This window comes from Staurois parvus, unplaced genomic scaffold (genome assembly GCF_062004578.1).
Source record: "Staurois parvus isolate SC_StPar_1 unplaced genomic scaffold, SC_StPar_1.0 ptg000253l, whole genome shotgun sequence".
Classification (NCBI taxonomy): Eukaryota; Metazoa; Chordata; class Amphibia; order Anura; family Ranidae; genus Staurois; species Staurois parvus.
The window spans coordinates 1,389,587-1,410,884 of record NW_028318049.1 but is presented as its reverse complement, the minus strand read 5'-3'; the positions used below and the strand labels follow the sequence as shown (position 1 = coordinate 1,410,884).

General features: G+C 44.1%; 1 protein-coding gene across 1 annotated transcript; it reads right to left on the bottom strand.

The window, feature by feature from the left end:
• Positions 1-1,930: 1,930 nt before the first annotated feature.
• Positions 1,931-19,435, bottom strand: SC5D (sterol-C5-desaturase). Its single transcript, XM_089680917.1, has 5 exons — positions 19,279-19,435; positions 14,273-14,490; positions 11,241-11,373; positions 9,178-9,278; positions 1,931-3,949 (listed from the first exon to the last, which is right to left on the bottom strand). The coding sequence occupies exons 2-5, from the start codon at positions 14,480-14,482 to the stop codon at positions 3,530-3,532; spliced, it is 864 nt and encodes a 287-aa protein (XP_089537043.1). The 5' UTR covers positions 14,483-14,490; positions 19,279-19,435; the 3' UTR covers positions 1,931-3,529.
• Positions 19,436-21,298: the final 1,863 nt, after the last annotated feature.

Genomic DNA, 21,298 nt, shown 5'->3' with positions numbered 1-21,298 from the left:
TAGGGTATTTTTGCAAGGGTGGCAATAAGCCTCACTGTTGTTAAGCATCACCTATTTCAACAGGGCTGCTGTAATGAGGCAAGGATGTGAAAGAGGTTGGCCATTGGCAGTACGATCTCGAATATTCAATTCTGCAAAATTTACCAACAAACAAACCAGTCTTAAATATCATAATTTGAAAAATCCAGTGGGAAGACCCTTATAACAGACAGTTGTGATAAATATTGGTCGAACTGAAAAACCAAGATCTCATAGTGTATAGCCAGATTTGCAGAAAGTTTTCTGCATGGCAGCTGTATCGGTCACACCTAGCTCTTCTACATGTTAATCTACTAACACTGTTGAGGTAACAGGCAAACAGTACAGAAGCACATTGGTCTTAAAGTTGAATTCACCTGTCCTATCCTTTTAAATAGTTTGTTTGGGTCAAGCTGGCCTAATCTAACGATTTTCATTACATAATGATGTGCCGAGCTGACTGCTTCTCCACAATTCAGGAGATGCCTTGTGTTTTTATCAATCAATAGAAAACTTCCACGATTAGTCAAGGTGATGTTATGTAAGAAAAGACACACAATCACTTCCAGCACTTAAGCCAGCCATAGAAGGTTCAATTCTCGGTCGGTTCAAGAAGGACCGGACAAGAGTCGAACCACCTATGGGCAGGCTACATTTACCCAATTCAATTGTACGACTTGGGTACAACCAGCCTGCCGGATTTCTCATGTGATTATAGCCGCTAGCAATAGTAATTGTGTTCTTCTGTCAGGGACGGCTCCCTGCTGGAAGAACACAATTCCCCCATTGACACGGACTGTGTTGATGGGGATATTGAACAATTTGCTTTCCTGCAACCCGTGGCTGCAGGAAAGACAGTTACACTATCTATGGTCGGCTTGAGAGTTCTACCATACAGGCTCCATAAGCAGCGGGCCACCTCTAATGGCTGAAGTAAGCTCAGGTATACTTCGTCAATGCCGCTCTCCTCAGATTGGGGAATCTATTGATAAAGCACACAAAGTTTTGAGAAATACTCACAAAAGGTAGAAATTGTAAACTATTTGTATAACACCAAATCACAATCCAGTGTGGATGTCACGTGGCCTGATATGTGGTACATAGTGGTACATTGGGTCAGGCCACGTGACATCCACACTGGATTGTGATTTGGTATTATACAACTTGTTTACAATTTCTACCTTTTGAGTATGTATCAATACTTTGTGTGCTTTATCAATAGATTTCCTGATCAGAGGAGGGCAGCATTACAATTTCTACCTTTGTGAGTATGTATCAATACTTTGTGTGCTTTATCAATAGATTTCCTGATCTGAGGAGGGCGGCATTACAATTTCTACCTTTTGAGTATGTATCAATACTTTGTGTGCTTTATCAATAGATTTCCTGATCTGAGGAGGGCAGCATTACAGTTTCTACCTTTGTGAGTATGTATCAATACTTTGTGTGCTTTATCAATAGATTTCCTGATCTGAGGAGGGCGGCATTACAATTTCTACCTTTGTGAGTATTTATTTGGCTGTTTGTTTTTATTGTAATAAACTTTCAGTAATGCACTAGGTGTTTGCTCCCTCCTATGTACTTTTTTAAGGTGATGTTATGTATCTGACTCTCTGCCAATCAGATAAAGCTTTGTAGTCATTAATAGAAATACAAGGCTTCTCCTGATTGGTGGAGAAGCACTTGGTCCAACACTTTTTAATTCCGGCAGCAGATAAAAGGCCACTTGTACTGCTGACGGAACTCAGCGCCTCTTACAATATGTAGCTAATGCTACTACAGTAAATTACAACACATACAGTGGCCACATCAATATGTAATAGGAATTGTTTGTTTGTGCCAGCTTGTAATAGGAAAACATCATTTGGGTTGTCTTTTTTTCTTGTGGGTCAAACATACAACTCAATTATTATTTTTTTTTTAAGAAGACTTTTTAATCAGTTTTCCTTTGATAATGAAACAAAAATCAGGAGCTATCCATTAACATTTACCACCAAATGAAGGCCCAGTTTGTCCTGTAAAAAAAATGCAATGTTCCACACAGGGGCGGACTGACCATTCGAGCACTTGGGCACTGCCCGAGGGCCCGGGGTCAGTAGGGGGCCCCATAAAATTCCCATGGTACCTTTTATAGTCTTTTGTGGGTGTGTTTTGAGTGTGGGCAAGGACACAAGGGCCCCATGATCCCCAATTGCCCGGGGGCCCCATGAGTTGTCTGTCCGCCCCTGGTTCCACATTACATGACAAAAAACGTTAAAACCTTCATTACTGGTAGAGCAAAGCATCTGCCTTCCCTTCCATCCTGCTTCATGGCATTAGATTTATGAGAATAGTACCGGTGATTTTTAAAGTCCAAATGAACAATCAGTTTAGATCAGCTAAATGAAGTTGAGGTCTATCAAAACCCAAGCTGTGCAAATTTGCAGTTTGCGTTTTTTTTTTTTTTTTTTGAAGGCATCTACAGTCTGAATAGAGAAACCTGTCATCTGACAGCATGCTGTAGAGTGGGATCTTTGTTCTCTCTGTGAAAGCAGTGGTCTCTCTGTAGAGGTCTGACACAACCCATGCTGACAAAGCTAGGGCTCTCCAATCAGCAGGGAGCATGACTGTAGTTGAACATGCATATATAGTATATGTCTATTGGGACTGTTCAGCAATTTATTTGAGAATATGTTTTCCTGGGACCTACAGTACCTCAGCTGGAAAGTCAATGGCTCCAGAACAGAGGGGTTAATGTAAATTATGAAAGTTTGCACATGTCACAGATCCTATTGGCAAGCAAAGCAACTTCACTACTTATTCCTGCTCTGCAGTTAGCTGTTGAGCTGTGATGCTTCTATTGGGGCTAAATCTACTTGGCCCCAAATGCGGTTGTTTAAAGCAGAACTCTGGACAAAGAAATCCCCCCCACTAACACCCTCATATTCCTAGAAAGTTCCTCTCCTACTGTAAAAAGGAAAGAAAAAAAGAATTTAATAACTTTAAATCTCAATTTAGTATTGCCCTCCTTCCAGGTCCATGATTCTCATCTTGCATCTTCTGCTGTGGCTTTCCTAACTGGGAGAGAGCAATGGCGCATTGACCTGCTCAGGGCTTAGATCCCTAGAATGCTCAGCAGAAGTGATAGTTTGTCGACCATTTCCTAGCATGCCTGTGGTGGGTTCACATGAAGGACTGGGCTGAGGGGTGGATAACAGAGGTGGCAGCGTTAGGCACTTCAGCAGGAAGGGGGTGCAAATGGGGCAAAACTTACAATCCATTCTGAAGGTAGTTCACAGCTCATATGGGGCCACACTTCAGCCTTTTCGCCTCAGATAGTAAAGGACCTTGAATCAGCACTAGGCGCAGAAAAGACTTTCATTATGTAAAATGAAATATTTGTGTTTCCCTGACAGGTTTGCCCAGAGTTCCACTTTAATTACTGCTATCCTGTATATAGATTTCAGTTGAGCTGGTAAGAGTGTGATGTGGTCCGTACTGATCGGTATGTAAATATTTTTCATGCCAGGTCTTAGTTGCTCTTCTTCTCCATGCCGTTCTCCTGGCGCTCTTTGGCCTCCAGCTTCCGGCATAGATCATGTGGGCCATTTCCTTCCAGGGCAGAGGGATTCTTGTAGGACCCTCCGATTTTATCCCACAGGGTGAAATATTGGCCAAAGTTATAGTCGAAGTACAGGTGATGGTCGGTGTGATGGGCAGAACCATTGATGATGCTCTCCAGAAATTTGGGGACACGGTAGTCCCCATCATGAATAGAGACGGTCCAGATGTTGACGAAGATGTAGAGACCCAGGTAGGTGACCTTGTGTAAGGGGAAGATGAAGGGGTAAATGTGGTATGGCAGACTCTGCACGAAGCCGTCGATGGGGTGGAAGGCATGGCTGGCGAAGGGCGTTGTCACTTTCCACTTGTGGTGGGGTTTGTGGATAGTCTGGGAAAAAAAAAAATAGTTTTACAGTTGCTTTTACATCAGTCTTATGAATAGCAGTACTGACAGAAGTACAGTGCTACCCTCTCACTGGCCTGGAACAGGTACACGACATCCACCCCTCTACCATCCAGCCCATCCCCTTGTATCTAAGCTCAACAATCAGTAGACACTGGAGCTTACAGGTTGGGATGCAGTAATGTCAGTGAATGAGCATGGGTTGGTAAGCATACATGTCTAGGCGAGTGGGCTATATGGCTGAATGGACAGAGACAGTGTCACTTAGCTAAAGGCAAAGTCACTGTCTGCAAAAAGTAGTAAATGTAGCCATGTTGAACTCATATCAATGGGCATTTACTACTTTTTTGCACTGAATCCTGCAGAGTGTTGCACCTGCAATTAGTGCTTTATGGGTGTAATGCATAGTTTCTATCAAAATTTAACCCCAGCCTCAGAGAAATTGCGACAGTGGCAGATGGGACTTGTAGGATTTCCATTGATCAAGCCGATTGAATGGATGACATGGCTGTGCATGGCTCCGCCTGAATTCAAATAAATATCTGCAGGAACGAGCACCCTGTGATTCAAGTAGTTTAGGCAGGGAAAGGGGGGGGGGGGTGATGAGGATGCTGTATATGACTATGTTTAATGGTTAGATGTAAAGGGGAACAGCTCTGATGCAGGCCATAGACGGGTCGAAAACTGGCAATTTAAAAAAAAAAGAAAATCGGTCGTTCAATAGGCCGACGTTACCACCAAGAAAAAGAAAAAGAAAAAAAAACATCCGATTTTCGTCCCGTCTACAGCGGGCATTTAATTACTTCTGTCACTGCAGAGAGCTCTGCTATTATAATTGACATGAAAAAGTATTGTGGTTGCAACAATGTATCCATTTCAGATACAGATGGTTTTATTCAGATACAAATAGATGAAAAAGTATTGCGGTTGCAACAATGTATCTATTTGTATCTGAATAAAACCATCTGTATCCGAAATGGATACATTGTTGCAACCACAATACTTTTTCATGTCAAATATAATAGCGGACTGGAATTCTTTTTTGTCTTCTTCATCGTCTTGCAGGTCACGGCTCATGCGCAATTTTTTAGATCGGCCAATTTGTCCATCATTGCCGGGAAAAATCAGCCGATTTTTTTCCAACTTCACTGATAAAAAAATATGCCAAAATCCCGAAAAACAGCCAACCAATTAACCCACTAACGGTGAGAAAGTCGGCCGATGTTTTTCGGCCGATTTTCGACCCGTCTATAGCCTACATAAGTCCCCCCCCCCGTCATTCAACAGTCCAATGCCAGAACCTCAGTGACTGGTGACAGCTCTGGGATTGGATTTTTGAATGGTAGAGGGAAGTGCTTTGTATCAGAAGGTGTAGAACAGTGGTTCTTAACCTGGGTTCGATCGAACCCCAGGGGTTCGGTGAGTCAGTCTCGCGGGTTCGGCGGAGGTGAAGACCCACACCCGACTCATATGATTCGTGATGACATGCCCCGCTTGTCCATCATTGGCTGCAGGTGGTCACGCAACATCGCTTAGCCCAGTGGTCGGCAAGCCGCGGCTCGCGAGCCACATGCGGCTCTTTACACGCTTTAATGTGGCTCTTGTGTGCCGGGCGCCCGCTCCCCTCCCTCCTCTCGGGCGGCAGGGACTCTGCAGTGATCCAAAAAAAAAAAACAGCCAGGGCAGCGCGCTCAAATGCAATGATTGGCCAGTCTCGCTGCCACTCACATCCTGATAGCCAGTGATTGGCTGTCAGGATGTGTGTAGGCGGGGCAGCGTGACGAACGTGAGAGGAGCTAGGCTGCTCTCACAGTCCGCCCCGAAGACCGGAACGGCGCGGGAATACAGCGAGAGGAACGCGCGGAGCAAAGGTAAGTGAATTGACACAGGGGGGACTTGGCTTACTACTTGCTACTTACTTACTACTACTATATAAGGGATGAATTAATATGGGGGATGAATTACTATAGGGGGGATGAATTACTATAGGGGGGATGAATTACTATATGGGGGATGAATTACTATAAAACAGTGGTTCTTAACCTGGGTTCGATCGAACCCCAGGGGTTCAGTAAGTCAGTCTCGCGGGTTCGGCAGAGGTGAAGACCCACACCCGACTCATATGATTCGTGCAGTAAATATTCATTATTATGTTTTTGTTTTTGTGTGAAAATCATGTTTTAATGGTTTTGTTCTTTGTTCTTAACGGTTTTGTTCATTTTGCGCACCTATGTATAAATATATACCTATGTTTTGAATTTTAAAAATCATATTTTATTTTTCCAATTAAGAAGGGTTCGGTGAATGCGCATATGAAACTGGTGGGGTTCAGTACCTCCAACAAGGTTAAGAACCACTGGTGTAGAAACTTACAGCCAACAGAAGCTGATGCCCTGAATGCAGCTCAGGCCTGGAATACAAGGGCTTCACAGAGACAAAGGACTGATTTCCAGAATAACAAAAGATGCTTGCGAGAAGCTACAGCAGAATCACCACCCTACACAATATGAATCGATGAGTTTGCTTTAAAGTGGTTGTAAACCCTCACATATACTCAGTGAAGTGACTGGCCTCAGGTGATACACAGAGATGAAGCAAATTCACCCACATAAGTTGTACCTATTTATCTGCAGTCATTTCTACATCCTTGTAAAACTCAGAGATGGAAAGGACTTTTCACAGACTCACAAAGCAGGGGAGCTCTGAAAGCTGATTGGAGGAAAGAGACACACCCCCTTCACAGAGCACACAGGAACAGAACTGTGGCTGTCAATCACAGGCTGTGAGCTGGATATTCATCCCCAGTAATTTTTTTAGCTTTTGCTGTCAGGAAAACTTACCATAAGTGACTCATGCAGATAACAGAGGAAGGAGGCAGCAGAGAGAAATTACACTAAAGCAGCCAGTCAGTGTTGATGGGGGTAATTCCTCCCTCCATTCCCTGCTGGCAAAACACAATGATCACTGCTGGTGGCTATAGCCACCGGTAGTGTTCACATGAAAACAACCCGACAGGCTGGTTGTACTGTAGCCGATCAATGGATTAACTTCAATACAACCAGCATATGTCTGTAGATGGATTGAATTCCGGCCGGTCCCTGCTGAACCAACCGAGATTCAGTCCATCTATGGGCAGCTTTATTGCTTTTGGAGAGAAGCAAGTAAACACTATAGAAATATGTGCTGTGTTCAGATTTCATGTCAATTTTGACACAGAGTCAGGAATCTTGTATCCCTGGTCGGACAAGATTTTTAATATAGAAGGAGGGGATCACTGAAGAGATACTATAGACTCGAAAATTACATTAAAACATAAACAGGCAGCACCACCATTCAAGAGTTAGAAAAGGTTAGTAGGAGCTCCAGGAGTTTATAATAGATTTACATTTGCAGCTTTTAGTAGAATAATCCCTAGTGATCCTGCCATAAAGATCCTTGTTCAGGCACTTTCTGTTACAGGGTGACAACAACCTGGCCCTGTCTCCCAATTGTGCTCTTACATTGTCACCTTGTCACACAGGTTTCTGATAGACACTACAAGTGGCTGTTTCAGCACACATTACATGGGCATGGTCCACTGTGGTCACCATCAGGAAACCCACCTTGAGAAATGCCATGCAACTACCGCTGGAGTGCATGTAGACAGGTTGTGGCTTCAAAAGGCCTGTGAAAGATCAGCAGCACTGACACAAAAAGCTGAAAACAAGCATTCTTGTCTTAAATTGCAAAGGTTTATGACACACAGAGCATTGGCAAATTAAAGCCGTCTCTGGGCTCTGCCTGTTTCTTCCCACCCCTCTAAACGCTGGCATTAGTTAAGAAAAATCAAAATGCCCTTTTTACATGCCTAATGTTGAAATCAAGCAATGCTCCAGTCCTGAATATTCGCTCCTCTTCTGCCTACATACCATGGACACTTTATGTTGGCTCTCCAGCATTGGGACTCTTAGGATTCAGAATGATGTCAGCACGAGGCAACCATCTGACATGGGCACATCAGCAATGACGAATCAATGATCACCTGCACCTGGACACGACATTGGGGAGACCCCCAGCCGGCAAAGCTAGGTTAGTCTACCTTTCTTCAAAAAGTACAAATGAAAAAAGAAAAATCTGTGCAGAATGGGTTACAGGGGGGTAGGAGGGGGGCCGATATCTGCCTGGAGATAGTCTTTAAAGCGGAGCTCCACCCAAAAGGGGACGTTCCGCTTTAAGAACTGCTCCCCCGCTCCCCATTAAGGATTGGCACCTTTGGGGGGCAGGTGCCCGAATTGGACAGGTACCCGCTCCCACTTCTAGTCCGATCGCCTAACAGAAGGTGTCCTCCCTCCCTCCCTGTAGTCTTTTGGGACACGTGACAGGTCCCAAAAGACTATAGGACCGTTCATGAAGCCCAGCGCTACTCGCACATGCGCAGAGGGTACCCAGCTGTGAAGATGCAAGCTGTCACAGCCGGGTGCCCACAGTGAAGATGTCGGCCTCCTGAAATAGAGGATGGCCGGTGAAACGGGCTGCGGGGGGGGGGGGGACACCGCGGAACAGGTAAGTGGCTTTTTAAAAGTCAGCAGCTACAGTTTTTGTAGTTGCTGACTTATTTTTTGACAGGGTGAGTGGAACGCCACTTTAAACATTACTCAGGGCTCATTTACACTTGTGGTTGGGGGACGGTAAAACCCTGCAGTTTAGTCACATTTTTCCAGCCACTCAACTGCTCCCCGTTTCTACTGAGGCAGCAGCTGGAGGTGTACACATGCAATGGCAGAACTTATACCTCGCTGGAAATGTCCACTGAGCATGGCCCATTTATACAGTTTTTCAGTAATTCAGGGGTTAAAACGGGTGGTGAGGAGGTAATACAATACCTCCTCACTGATTGTCTGAAGAGCGATCCAAACGCAGATCTCTCTTTGGACAGAAAAGCAAGTCTAAATGAGGCCAAAGGGTTTATATCTACTTTGATATTAATGATCACATGGCCTAAAGTAGAGTAAAAGGGAATAGATGCCAGAGCAGCTCTACATTTAGAAAAACGATCTTCACTTTTATCCAGGAGAAAAAAAAAAACAGCAAATATTGGTCTCAGTACTTTATTAACCAGCGCTAAGCAGCAAGCCTGCAAAAACTACAAGAATTATTGCAGGCCCAGCACACCTATCTCATCCACGTATCCATTTTTATCAACCCCCCCCCCATCATTCCTCCAGGTACCATACCTTATAGATGAGCTTGTGGTGCAGGAACCTGTGGATCCAGTAGATGGCCATATCAGTGAAGAACAGGAAGGAGAACATGCTCAGGATCACTCCAAACCAGCCTGAAATAAATTCACAAGACAACTTATCCACTGCCGTCCAACAGTGACCACAAACAGTGCTAATAAAGAGAACTTGTCACATAGAATTGAGTGATTATTTAGCATTGATCGGGGAAAACAATGATTTTATTTAAAACAAAAAGGCAAATGTTTTTGAGATACGGTGCTTTTGCAAGCTGAATGGCATTCATTTACATTTTTTCATGTACTTTAAAGACGTACATTTTCAAAATGTTTTAAGTCGGTATTAGAGTAATTATATCCTCTGTGCGGTTTGTTTGCCTTACTTGATAATGATGGGCTCACGTGCTGTGACTGCAGTTTGCAGTGTCATGGCCGATTGATCCCTCTATTATCCAAGCTTTGTTTCAGTTAGTTTGTCCCTATGCTGCAAATGGCCAAAACAGCTTTCTGTTCCGGGTCACAAAGCATCCAATGCATGCCTGGTGGGAGTTCCAATGTGATGAAACACGTACTCTCCAAACTGTAAAGGACCTCTCTGCGTGTCTCTAAATGATCTGCCTGTTTGTGTCCGTGTCAGATCTAATTACTATGTAGCTCTCACCTGCGCTAGAATGAGGGACCCAGGGATTGTGGGATATGTAGTATCTTCACAGGACAGGAAGTGTCAGTTCTTAAACTACAGACAGAGGTCATTCAATAACCACTTCCAGTCCGGACACTTTTACCGCCTTCCTGTCCAGGCCAATTTTCAGCTTTCAGCACTATCACACTTTGAATGACAATTGCGTGGTCGTGCAACACTGTACCCATATGAATTTAGCATTTTTTTGAGACAGATAAAACTTTATTTTTGTGGTATTTATTCACCACTGGGGTTGTTACTTTATTTTGCTATATAAATGAAAAAGTCCAAAAATTTTGAAAAAAAAAAAAAAGTGTTTTTCTTCTAAAATGTTGCAAATAAATAATCTTTCTTCATAAATCTTGGCCACAATGTATTCATCTATCTTTTTAGTAAAAAAAAAAAATAACCCAAATTAGTTTATAACCAAAAATTATAAATTTTTCTAAATTTAAATTGTTTTTTTTTTTTAATATTATTTGTTTGTTTTTTTTGTTTTTTTAACATACTGTCACCCTAGCAGTACAGTGTCACCATAGTGACACTGTACTACTTGTGGGGAGGTGATGGAAGATTTTTTTTTCTTTTTTACACTGATTGCTTTTACAGTCTTTATGGGTGTAAAAGCAATCATTTCTCCTTCTCTCTGGCTGCATTCTTGCAGCCATTGAGAAATACTGTGAGAGCTGTGATTGGTGACAGCTTTTCACATTGTACAAGGCTGTTGTGAATAGCCTTGTACCATGTGATCATTCACAGTTTTCACACGTAGTAAGCAATGATGTCAGAAGTGACATCTTGCTTACTACTATTCATGTGATCACCGATTGGCCGATCAGTGATCACATGATCGGGACCTCACACAGAAGGTCCTGTACAGCGATAGGTGTTCCGCTGTGACACAGCGGGCACCGGATCGCAGTGCCGTGTGCTCCCGGGAAGCGCGCACAAGCTGAAAATGTGGGTGCCGTTTATGAACGGCAACCCTCTCCTGCACTGCTCCCGTCCAGCCCATGTATATAAACGGCCGGACGGGAAGTGGTTAACCTGTGCAGTGCCAGGCTGCAAGCCTCATGTTTCTACACAAACTGAAATTGAATGTGAAGATTCACTCTACTATAGGCTGTGTGTACAGGGCAACAAATGACACCATGAAACTACACAAACAAGGCACATCTTATGCAGGTGAAAAACACAAAAGTGTGGGTTGGAATGTTTCCCATGCCTTTAATAAACTGTCAATAGGTATCTGGGGACCAACAAGCAGTGTGTGATAATGAAAATCATAGAGACTGCAGCCGATCTACATGCCAAATCCCAGCAAAACATGAATGATAAAGTAGAAATAGTAAATGAAAGTACATAGAGGTATTTACCATAGGGGGAACTATTGACGTCATCATAGAGCCTACTGTAGCCCCGAACTTCAGCAAAAAACAGGGCAACAGTGGGGATACTCATCCAAGGCATGGACTTCAAGGAGAAGAAGATCTCTCGGCGGACTTGGTTCTGCAATCAAAAATAACACAGATGATAGAACTCCACCAAGAGCTACCAACAGAATATCTTTTTTGCTTTGGCTCAGTTTTGCTGATGTATAGTTCACCATAGGATGGAAAAGGCATCGGCATTGGTCATATCCAGTCTCTGAAAAATTCAGGCAGTGTTGATCCAGAGGACCCCCATTCTGCTCTCTTTCCTCATAATAACCCACGTTAGAGTCCAGCTCCAAACTCTGTTTGTTCCCCCCCAAACGCCTCATGCAGTGTCCCTGCACTCTATAAAGCAGACTCCACCTCACTGGCAAGGTCCACTTATTCAAGGTGTCCTGCCACCCTTCCCCCAAAGCACTGCATAAAAGTACTTGTGGGGAAAAAAAACAACAAAAAAACAGATATTGCAATCATCTTTCCCCAACTTCTGCAGTGCAGGGGGTGACGTCATTCTGCTGCCAACAAGATCCTAGAGAATGCAGAGTAGCCTAAATCCTTCAAAGACACTGAAGTACAGTTCATGATTGTCTTCTTGCAGGATCTGGAGATCTGTCCAGAAGGAGGATGGTGTCACTCACGTCTAGGCACTGTGGGAGAAAGTCGAGGAAGGGCAAGTACGTATATTATGCTGTCTCCCACAGGTACGTTTATGCACTGTTTTAGGAAAGTGGTGGTGGGGGGCAACCAGATAAAGTGAACCCTGGAAAGTCCACCTGTTTTCCTGCCTTGTGCTCCCCGCCACATGTTGTGGTTCTACAAAGCATGCAGTCATAGGAGCAAATATACACCTAGAACTGTCCAATATTTGTAGTGATGGAGGCAGCAAAGTGATGGATTTTGAAGACACTGGCTACTGGAAATGCAGCACATGCTCTACGTTTACAGTGTGGGATTTGTTTATAAGTGACCCTGTGATGACATGGTTACTTTAATAAAGGATGTAAAATAAGTCAGTGATTGAAGCTCCCATATTTGTCTTCATTAAATATTGGTTTGCCACGGCTGTCCTTAGTAGAAGTATGTGAACATGAATGATTCATCTGATCTGTACCGGCAGTGGGGTGGCCAACATGCCAAAAAACCTATAGCTGATGTAAGAAAAGAGCAAAATCAGGTGGTTACTTGGGCAAATCCATTCTTTCTCCAAAAATTGTCAAATTCTTCATTTATATGAATAAGTCCTGCATTAGTTCATCTGCAGAGAATGATGCAATTCTTGAACTTTGTTCATTAAATGCAGATTGATATTCATATTTACGGATATGCAGAGGATAAAGAAAGTGATGAAGAAGAGATTTGCCAAGGATTTCTTGGCTCCCTAGAACAACTAAATAAAAGGAAAGCGCTAATTGAGTGAATAATACAATGTGAATATAAGAAAAAATAAAAAAATACAATAAAAAATTATGCAAAAAAAGTGTCCATAAATAATGTCCAAAAAGATTTTTAATTAATGTCCACACTGTGTTAGAACCACCACCAAAAAAATTGTTTTTAAATCACCCAATCGAGCTCAAAAAATGAACAAATACCTTTTTGCTCTGGGCAATACATAACAAATCAATTCTTGGATACAATACTGTGTAAATCAACGAACGAATTTTCCTCCAATGAAAACTATTACTGTGTGAATCAACAAACGAATTTTCCTCAGATAAAAAAAACACCATTTAAGGATATAGCAAGCATATATCGCAATCCGATTCTTAGATGCGAGAAACAAACGAATTTTCCTCAGATGAAACTCCACTATTCAAGGGTGTAGGTAATTTCCAGGAATATATCTCACGACTAAGTCAGGTGTCTCCACCGACACCAGTTTTACAAGCATGTGTTTAGGCAATCGTGCACAAACGTATCTTCGTTTGCTCTGGATCTCCTCCTCTCACATCCAAAGAATGTCTCAGACGTCAGCATCCAGCAGGCCACGCCCTACGCGTTTCGTCGCCAACGACGTCCTCATGGGGCGTGGCCTGCTGGATGCTCACGTCTGAGACATTCTTTGGATGTGAGAGGAGGAGATCCAGAGCAAACGAAGATACGTTTGTGCATGATTGCCTAAACACATGCTTGTAAAACTGGTGTCGGTGGAGACACCTGACTTAGTCGTGAGATATATTCCTGGAAATTACCTACACCCTTGAATGGTGGAGTTTCATCTGAGGAAAATTTGTTCGTTTCTCGCATCTAAGAATCGGATTGCGATATATCCTTGCTATATCCTTGAATGGTGGTTTTTTATCTGAGGAAAATTCGTTCGTTGATTCACACAGTAATATTTTTCATTGGAGGAAAATTTGTTCATTGATTTACACAGTATAGTATCCAAGAATTGATTTGTTATATATTGCCCAGAGCAAAAAGGTATTTGTTCATTTTTTGAGCTCGGTTGGGTGATTTAAAAACAATTATTTTGGTGGTGGTTCTAACACAGTGTGGACATTAATTAAAAATCTTTTTGGACATTATTTATGGACACTTTTTTTTGCATAATGTTTTATTTTTATTGTATTATTTTTTTATTTTTTCTTATATTCAGTTTGTATTATTCACTCAATTAGCGCATTCCTTTTATTTATTTAAGCAAAAAATGTTTGATTTTTTGAGTTGGGAATTTGCTGCTTTGGAGTTAGAGGGTGTGGCGCTTTTCTTAAAACACTTTGATCCCTAGAACAACGCCCTGGTCCTTGGATGGACTGACTTTTGCTTGAATACTATAGTAGTCTGTTCTATGGGTTTATGTGTAAAAGAAGTAATGTTACCCACAACAACCAACCAGACTCCTGATGTTCTATCACAATGTCCCCAGAAACTTGTCAACAATCCACATAATACACTGGTGATACCCCCCCCCAAAAAATACCAGAAGGGAAGTCATCCCTGTCCCCGGTCATTGTATCTATAGGAGTCCTCACCTTCAGGAACTGTGGATGTTTCATCAGTGAGTGGTCAAACACAAAATAATAGCTGAGGGCTCCAAACAGAAGGTAGATGATGAAGCCGCCAAGATTGGTGACAATTAGGAGGCTGATGATCTGCCGGATTGGTTCATCCTCTGGCCAGGATGCCGGGTATACATAGGGGGTTAAGAAGTAATAGTCTGCTGCATTCAGAACAAGATCCATGGCTGTGTCTGGAAGATAAAATGACACCATGGATAGTAGTAGTTAGTAACATTTAACCTGACCCGAGTGTCCGCAATGTGTCCCAGCTTATATAGTGTGGGAACTACCGGTATCTGAAAAGACGTGCTTCCAAGACTCTGCCCACTCGCTAAAAGTTTTGTTTAATGCCTGTCTTGCCCAATTTTTTTTTTAAATGTTTTGAAATTTTCAAGCATTACAAAAAAGGATTGCTCTTGCAGGAGTTTTCAGCAATCCTTAGCAAAATCAATACTTTATGCCAGACTCCTGACTTGCTCTAAATCAGTGGTGGTCAACTCTTTGTATATGAGGGCCTCAGGTTCAGCCCCCGACACCACCAAAGGGCCGCACATAAAATTCAGTTCATAATTAACTCTGAGAGACAGCAGACACACAACAGAATACAGTATAGCCAAAGACTATGGGCAAGATACAAGAGATGGTCAGAGACTGGGGACACGATACAAGAGATGGTCAGAGACTGAAGACACGATACAAGAGATGGTCAGAGACTGAAGACACGATACAAGAGATGGTCAGAGACTGAAGACACGATACAAGAGATGGTCAGAGACTGAAGACACGATACAAGAGATGGTCAGAGACTGAAGACACGATACAAGAGATGGTCAGAGACTGAAGACACGATACAAGAGATGGTCAAAGACTGCGGACACGATAAAAGAGATGGTCAGAGACTGTGGACACGATAAAAGAGATGGTCTGAGACTGCGGACACGATACAAGAGATGGTCAGAGACTGCGGACACGATACAAGAGATGGTCAGAGACTGCGGACACGATACAAGAGATGGTCAGAGACTGCGGACACGATACAAGAGATGGTCAGAGACTGCGGACACGATACAAGAGATGGTCAGAGACTGCGGACACGATACAAGAGATGGTCAGAGACTGCGGACACGATACAAGAGATGGTCAGAGACTGCGGACACGATACAAGAGATGGTCAGAGACTGCGAACACGATACAAGAGATGGTCAGAGACTGCGAACACGATACAAGAGATGGTCAGAGACTGCGGACACGATACAAGAGATGGTCAGAGACTGCGGACACGATACAAGAGATGGTCAGAGACTGCGGACACGATACAAGAGATGGCCAGAGATTGCAAACATGCTGCAGTAAATTGTTGAAGATTGAACATCACTAGAAGGATCCCTCTAGTGATAACTAAAGATTTATAAAGGAGGAATCAGGACCTCCTTCCTCCCACTTAGGATTCCTCTAGTGAAACTAAAGATCAATATTTAGGAATCAGGACCTCCTTCCTCTTGCTGGAGATCCCTCTGATCATAACTAAAGATCTCTATAGAGGAATCAGGACCTCCTTCCTTCTGCTGGTGATCCCTCTAGTGATAACTAAAGATCTATATAGAGGAATCAGGACCTCCTTCCTCCTGCTGGTGATAACTAAAGATCTATATAGAGGAATCAGGACCTCCTTCCTCCTGCTGGTGATAACTAAAGATCTCTATAGAGGAATCAGGACCTCCTTCCTCCTGCTGGTGATGTATACTAGAATTCTATTCGCTATAGATTCGCTCATAATAGGGGATCATGGGGCCCCTGTGTCCTTGCCCAAACTAAAAAAAAGCCTACGAAAAAGGTACCAGGGGCATCTCATGGGGCCCCCTACTGACACCGGGTCCCCAGGCAGTGCCCGAGTATCCAAATGGACAGTCCACCCCTGGTCCAAGGAAGTGGTGTGACAACCATATTCATATGTCAATAAGTTAGTAAATGTGAGTGGAGAGTGATGGGGCAAGGTGAGGAGTAGAGAGATAGATTTGGGTGTCATCAGCGTATCAGTAAGTGACCCAGAGAGGAGGTATAGATAGAGAAGGAGTTCATCTATCTACAGATTCTTTTCCCTAGGTGGATTATTTTACATTAATAAACACTGGACTTCAGTTTCTACTTCTTTGACCAATCTTCCAGCAATGCCAAATCATGTTCCATGTTACAGACACCTCCAGGGATATCATCCCCATCACCGGGGCTTTTTTTTAGCAGGATTGTGGAGGTCCATTGTTTTTTTTTTTGGGAGGGGGGGGGGGGAAGAGTCTAAAAAGGGGTGATACTGGGAGGTGAGTAGGGTTGAAACCACGGAATGGTGCTCAGAGGTGCATAGGGGACAAAGACAAGGGGGGAATTCCTGTACCTATTCTTTGAGGAAAAAAGCCCTGCCCATCACACACCTTTGTGTCCTCGGCCAAAGTACACACCTTACCCACCAACCCTTTAGGCCCCATTCACCCCTGGGCATTCCAGGAACTGAAGCAGAAAAGTGAATTTCTGTATGCATTCTTGGAAACGAGTGAAAATACACCAAAATGCGGATCACGCATAATTCTTCATGGCACCACACCCTCAGGTAGCAGTCGCACATTTTGTTGTGTGTTCATTGCATGATAAAAACACAAAAAAATGCCAAATTGTGCACTGCAAAACCATGCATAGGTCAGTGCCAAAAATAAGGTATAGGAGCTACTTTGGCGCATTTTTCGTGCGTAGGACAGCTTATACAGTGAATGGGCCACCCTATACTATCATGCTGCAAAAAAAGTGTGATGTGTTGTGTAGATGTGAAGGCAACCTTCGTTATATCATATATACACTGCTCAAAAAATGAAAGGAACACTTTGAAAACCCATCAGATCTCAATGGGGACAAATCTCATGCTGGATCTCTATACTGATATGGATGGGTAATGTGTTAGGAATGTAAGGATGCCCCATTGTTTGATGGAAATGAAAATGATCGACCTACAGAGGACTGAATTCAAAAGACACCCCAAAAATCAAAGTGAAAAAATTATGCAGCAGGCGAGTCCATTTTTCTGAAATTTCATTGCTGCAACTCAGAATGGTCCTCAGTAGTTTGTATGGCCCCCCACGTGCTTGTATGCATGCCTGACAACATCGGGGCATGTTCCTAATGAGGCGATGGATGGTGTCCTGGGGTATTTCCTCCCAGATCTGAACGAGGGTATCACTGAGATCCTGGACAGTCTGAGGTGCAACCTGGTGGCGTCGGATGGACCCAAACATGATATCCCAGAGGTGTTCTATTGCATTTAGGTCAGGCAAGTGTGGGGGCCATTCAGTGGTATCAATTCCTTCATCCTCCAGGAACTGCCTGTATACTCTCCCCACATGAGGCCGGGCATTGTCGTGCACCAGGAGGAACCCAGGACCCCCTGCACCAGCATAGGGTCTGACAATGGGTCCAAGGATTTCATCCCGATACCTAATGGCAGTCAGGGTACCATTGTCTAGCCTGTAGAGGTCTGTGCGTCCCTCCATGGATAGGCCTCCCCAGACCACCACTGACCCACCACCATAACGGTCATGCTGAACGATGTTACAGGCAACGTTGTCCACGGCTTCTCCAGACCCTTTCAGGTCTGTCACATGTGCTCAGGGTGAACCTGCTCTCATCTGTGAAAAGCACAGGGTGCCAGTGGCAGACCTGCCAATTCTGGTGTTCAATGACAAATATCAATTGAGCTCTATGGTGCCGGGCAGTGAGCACAGGGCCCACTAGAGGACGTAGGGCCCTCAGGCCACCCTCATGAAGTCTGTTTCTGATTGTTTGGTCAGAGACATTCACACCAGTGGCCTGCTGGAGGTCATTTTGTAGGGCTCTGGCAGTGCTCATTCTGTTCCTCCTTGCACAAAGGAGCAGATAGCGGTCCTGCTGATGAGTTAAGGACCTTCTATGGCCCTGTCCAGCTCTCCTGGAGGAACTGCCTGTCTCCTGGAATCTCCTCCATGCTCTTGAGACTGTGCTGGGAGACACAGCAAACCATGGCAATGTCTTATTGATGTGCCATCCTGGAGGAGTTGGACTGCCTGTTCAACCTTTGTAGGGTCCAGGTATTTCCTCATACTACCAGTAATGACACTGACCCTAGCCAAATGCAAAACTAGTGAAAAACAGTCAAAAAAGATGAGTAGGGATAAAAGGGATAAAAATGTCAGTGGCCTCCACCTGTAAAACCATTCCTGTTTTGGGGGTCGTCTCATTGTTGCCCATCTAGTGCACCTGTTGTTAATTTCATTGACACCAAAGCAGCTGAAGCTGATTACCACCCCCCTCTGCTACTTACCTGACCAGATCAATATCCCCGGAGTTTCGTGGACTTGATGCTAGACTCTGATTACAAAGTGTTCCTTGAATTGTTTTGAGCAGTGTAGATGAAACTCCCATCACAGAGCCTCGTGTCTCCACCAGTGATGGTCTCATTTACAGCCACATTACCACAACGCATGGCCATGCACCTGCTCTACATGGTGAATGGAGCCCCAATACATTGTTCAGTAGAGCCCAACCCCAATGCAGCGCCCACAATGCGCAGACCTTGTGTTGTTAATAAAGAGTTGTTCCCTTTTTTTTTTCTTTTTAAACCTTGTGATGCGTTGGCAGCCACTTCTTAAAAAGGGCTAAACCAAGGCACAATAACGTACGCCGTAACACACACTCCTGTGAATGGGCCCCTATGGTGGGTCTGGCTGCTCCTGTTCAGCACTGCCAATCATAAATGTCCCTATGACTATTTCTTGCTCTGGTGTCACAAGAACAGGAAGTGAGGGAATATCCCCACACTGGGGTCACAGACAATCACATGTCTAGTGAGTGTGGAAGAAGACGATGCTGTGTACTGAGATATGTGGTAGAATATACCTTCCTATAGGGCACACATATAGAACTTACACCGTTTCTCCTCCTCCAGCCCCCGTCCGCCTTACCTGCTGTCGGTGTTCCCCCTCCCGGTTCCCGGTGTCCGGTATTTCGGGCCCTGCCAGGTGCAAGTGACAGTGGGCGGGGCCTGCGCTCTGTTGTGACAGCGGAGAACGGGGCGGGGCCGCATGGACTGATGTGACGTCAACAGTCCCCGGCTCTGGCGAGACGATCGACAGGGCGGCCACGTGACGGCAAGGAAGGTGGCGATTGGGCGCCCGATTGTCTCCAGTCGGCTCAAGACCCGCCTTTTTTCAAGGTGAGAGGACCATGAGGGCGGGGATTGAAAGCGGAAGCGTTGCTAAGAGACGAGGCTTTCAAGCAGGGTCGTGCGGGGCGTGTGTCAGGGGGCATGGTTAAGAGCTGGATGGTGGAAGCCCGCCAGTTTCCAATTAGGGGGTGTCAGGCTCTGCTAGTAATTCCACGTAGCTTATGCAGGCCATAGACGGCTCGAAAACCGTGCTTTTCATCGAATGATAAACGAAAAATCGTTAAACCGATGTTACCAACGACCATGTCATAAAGTTCTGTTCAGGGGCGGACTGACAACTCATGGGGCCCCCAGGCAATAGGGGATCATGGGGCCCCTGTGTCCTTGCTCAAACTCAAAAAAGCCTATGAAAAAGGTACCAGGGGCATCTCATGGGGCCCCCTACTGACCCCGGGCCCTCGGGCAGTGCCTGAGTTTCCAAATGGTCAGTCTGCCCCTGGTTCTGTTCCTTCCAGGTCACGGCTCATGCGCGTATTTTTTTCGTAAAAACGATCGTACAATTTGGCCATCATTGATGCGAAAATCGGTCGTTTTCTACAAATTTTCCAACATAACTGATAATCCAAAAGTGGAAAAAAACGCGAAAACCGGCCGACGAATAACCCACTAACAGTGCGAAAATCAGCCGATTGATCTTTCGGATGAAAAAGTGGCCGATTTTCGAACCGTCTATCGCTGGCATAATGCAGGCCATAGACGGGTCGAAAATCGGCTGATTTTTCAGCTGGAAAAAAAAATTAGCCGAATTTCGCACTGTTAGTGGGTTAATTGGTCGGCCGTTTTTCGGGGTTTTGGCACATTTTTTTAATCAGTAAAGTTGGATTTTGCCGATCGGCCGATTTTCCCAGCAATGATGGGCAAATCGGCCGATCGTTTTACCAATAAAAAATCTGCGCATGAGCCGTGACCTGCAAGAAGAAGAAGAATTCCAGTCCGCTATTATATTTGACATGAGAAAGTATTGCGGTTGCAACATTGTATCTATTTGTATCTGAATTAAACCATCTGTATCCGAAATGGATACAAATAGATACATTGTTGCAACCGCAATACTTTCTCATGTCAAATATAATAGCGGAGCTCTCTGCAGGGACAGAAGTAATTAAATGCCGGCCGTAGACGTGATGAAAATTGGCTGATTTTTTTTACTGTTGGTAACGTCGGCCATTTGAAGACCAATTTTTCGTTTTTTCTTTAAAAACGGCCGGTTTTCGACCTGTCTATGGCCTGCATAAGTGTGTGTGTTGGCTATCCATCCATATATAGTTGTGCTCAAAAGTTTACCCCCCTGGCAGAAATTGTGACATTTTGGCATTGATATTGAAAATATGACTGATCATGACAAAAAATGCCCTTTTATTGAAGGATGATGATCACATGAAGACATTTATTATCACATACTTGTTTGGCACCTTTTTAAATCATAATGAACAGAAATCATCCAAATGGCCCGGATCAGAAGTTTCCCTCCCCTGGAATGTTTGTCCTTGGTACAGACACACAAGGGGACACACACGGGTTACAATGCCAATTACAGGTTAATGTCCCTCATCTGTGGCTTTTTAAATTGCAATTAGTGTCAGTGTATAAATAGTCAATGAGTTTGTTAGCTCTTACGTGGAAGCACTGACTAGGCTACATACTGAGCCATGGGGGATCAGAAAAGAACTGTCAAAAGTCCTGCGTAACAAGGTAATGGAACTTTCTAAAGATGGAAAAGGACATAAAAAGATGTCCAAAGCCTTGAATATGCCAAT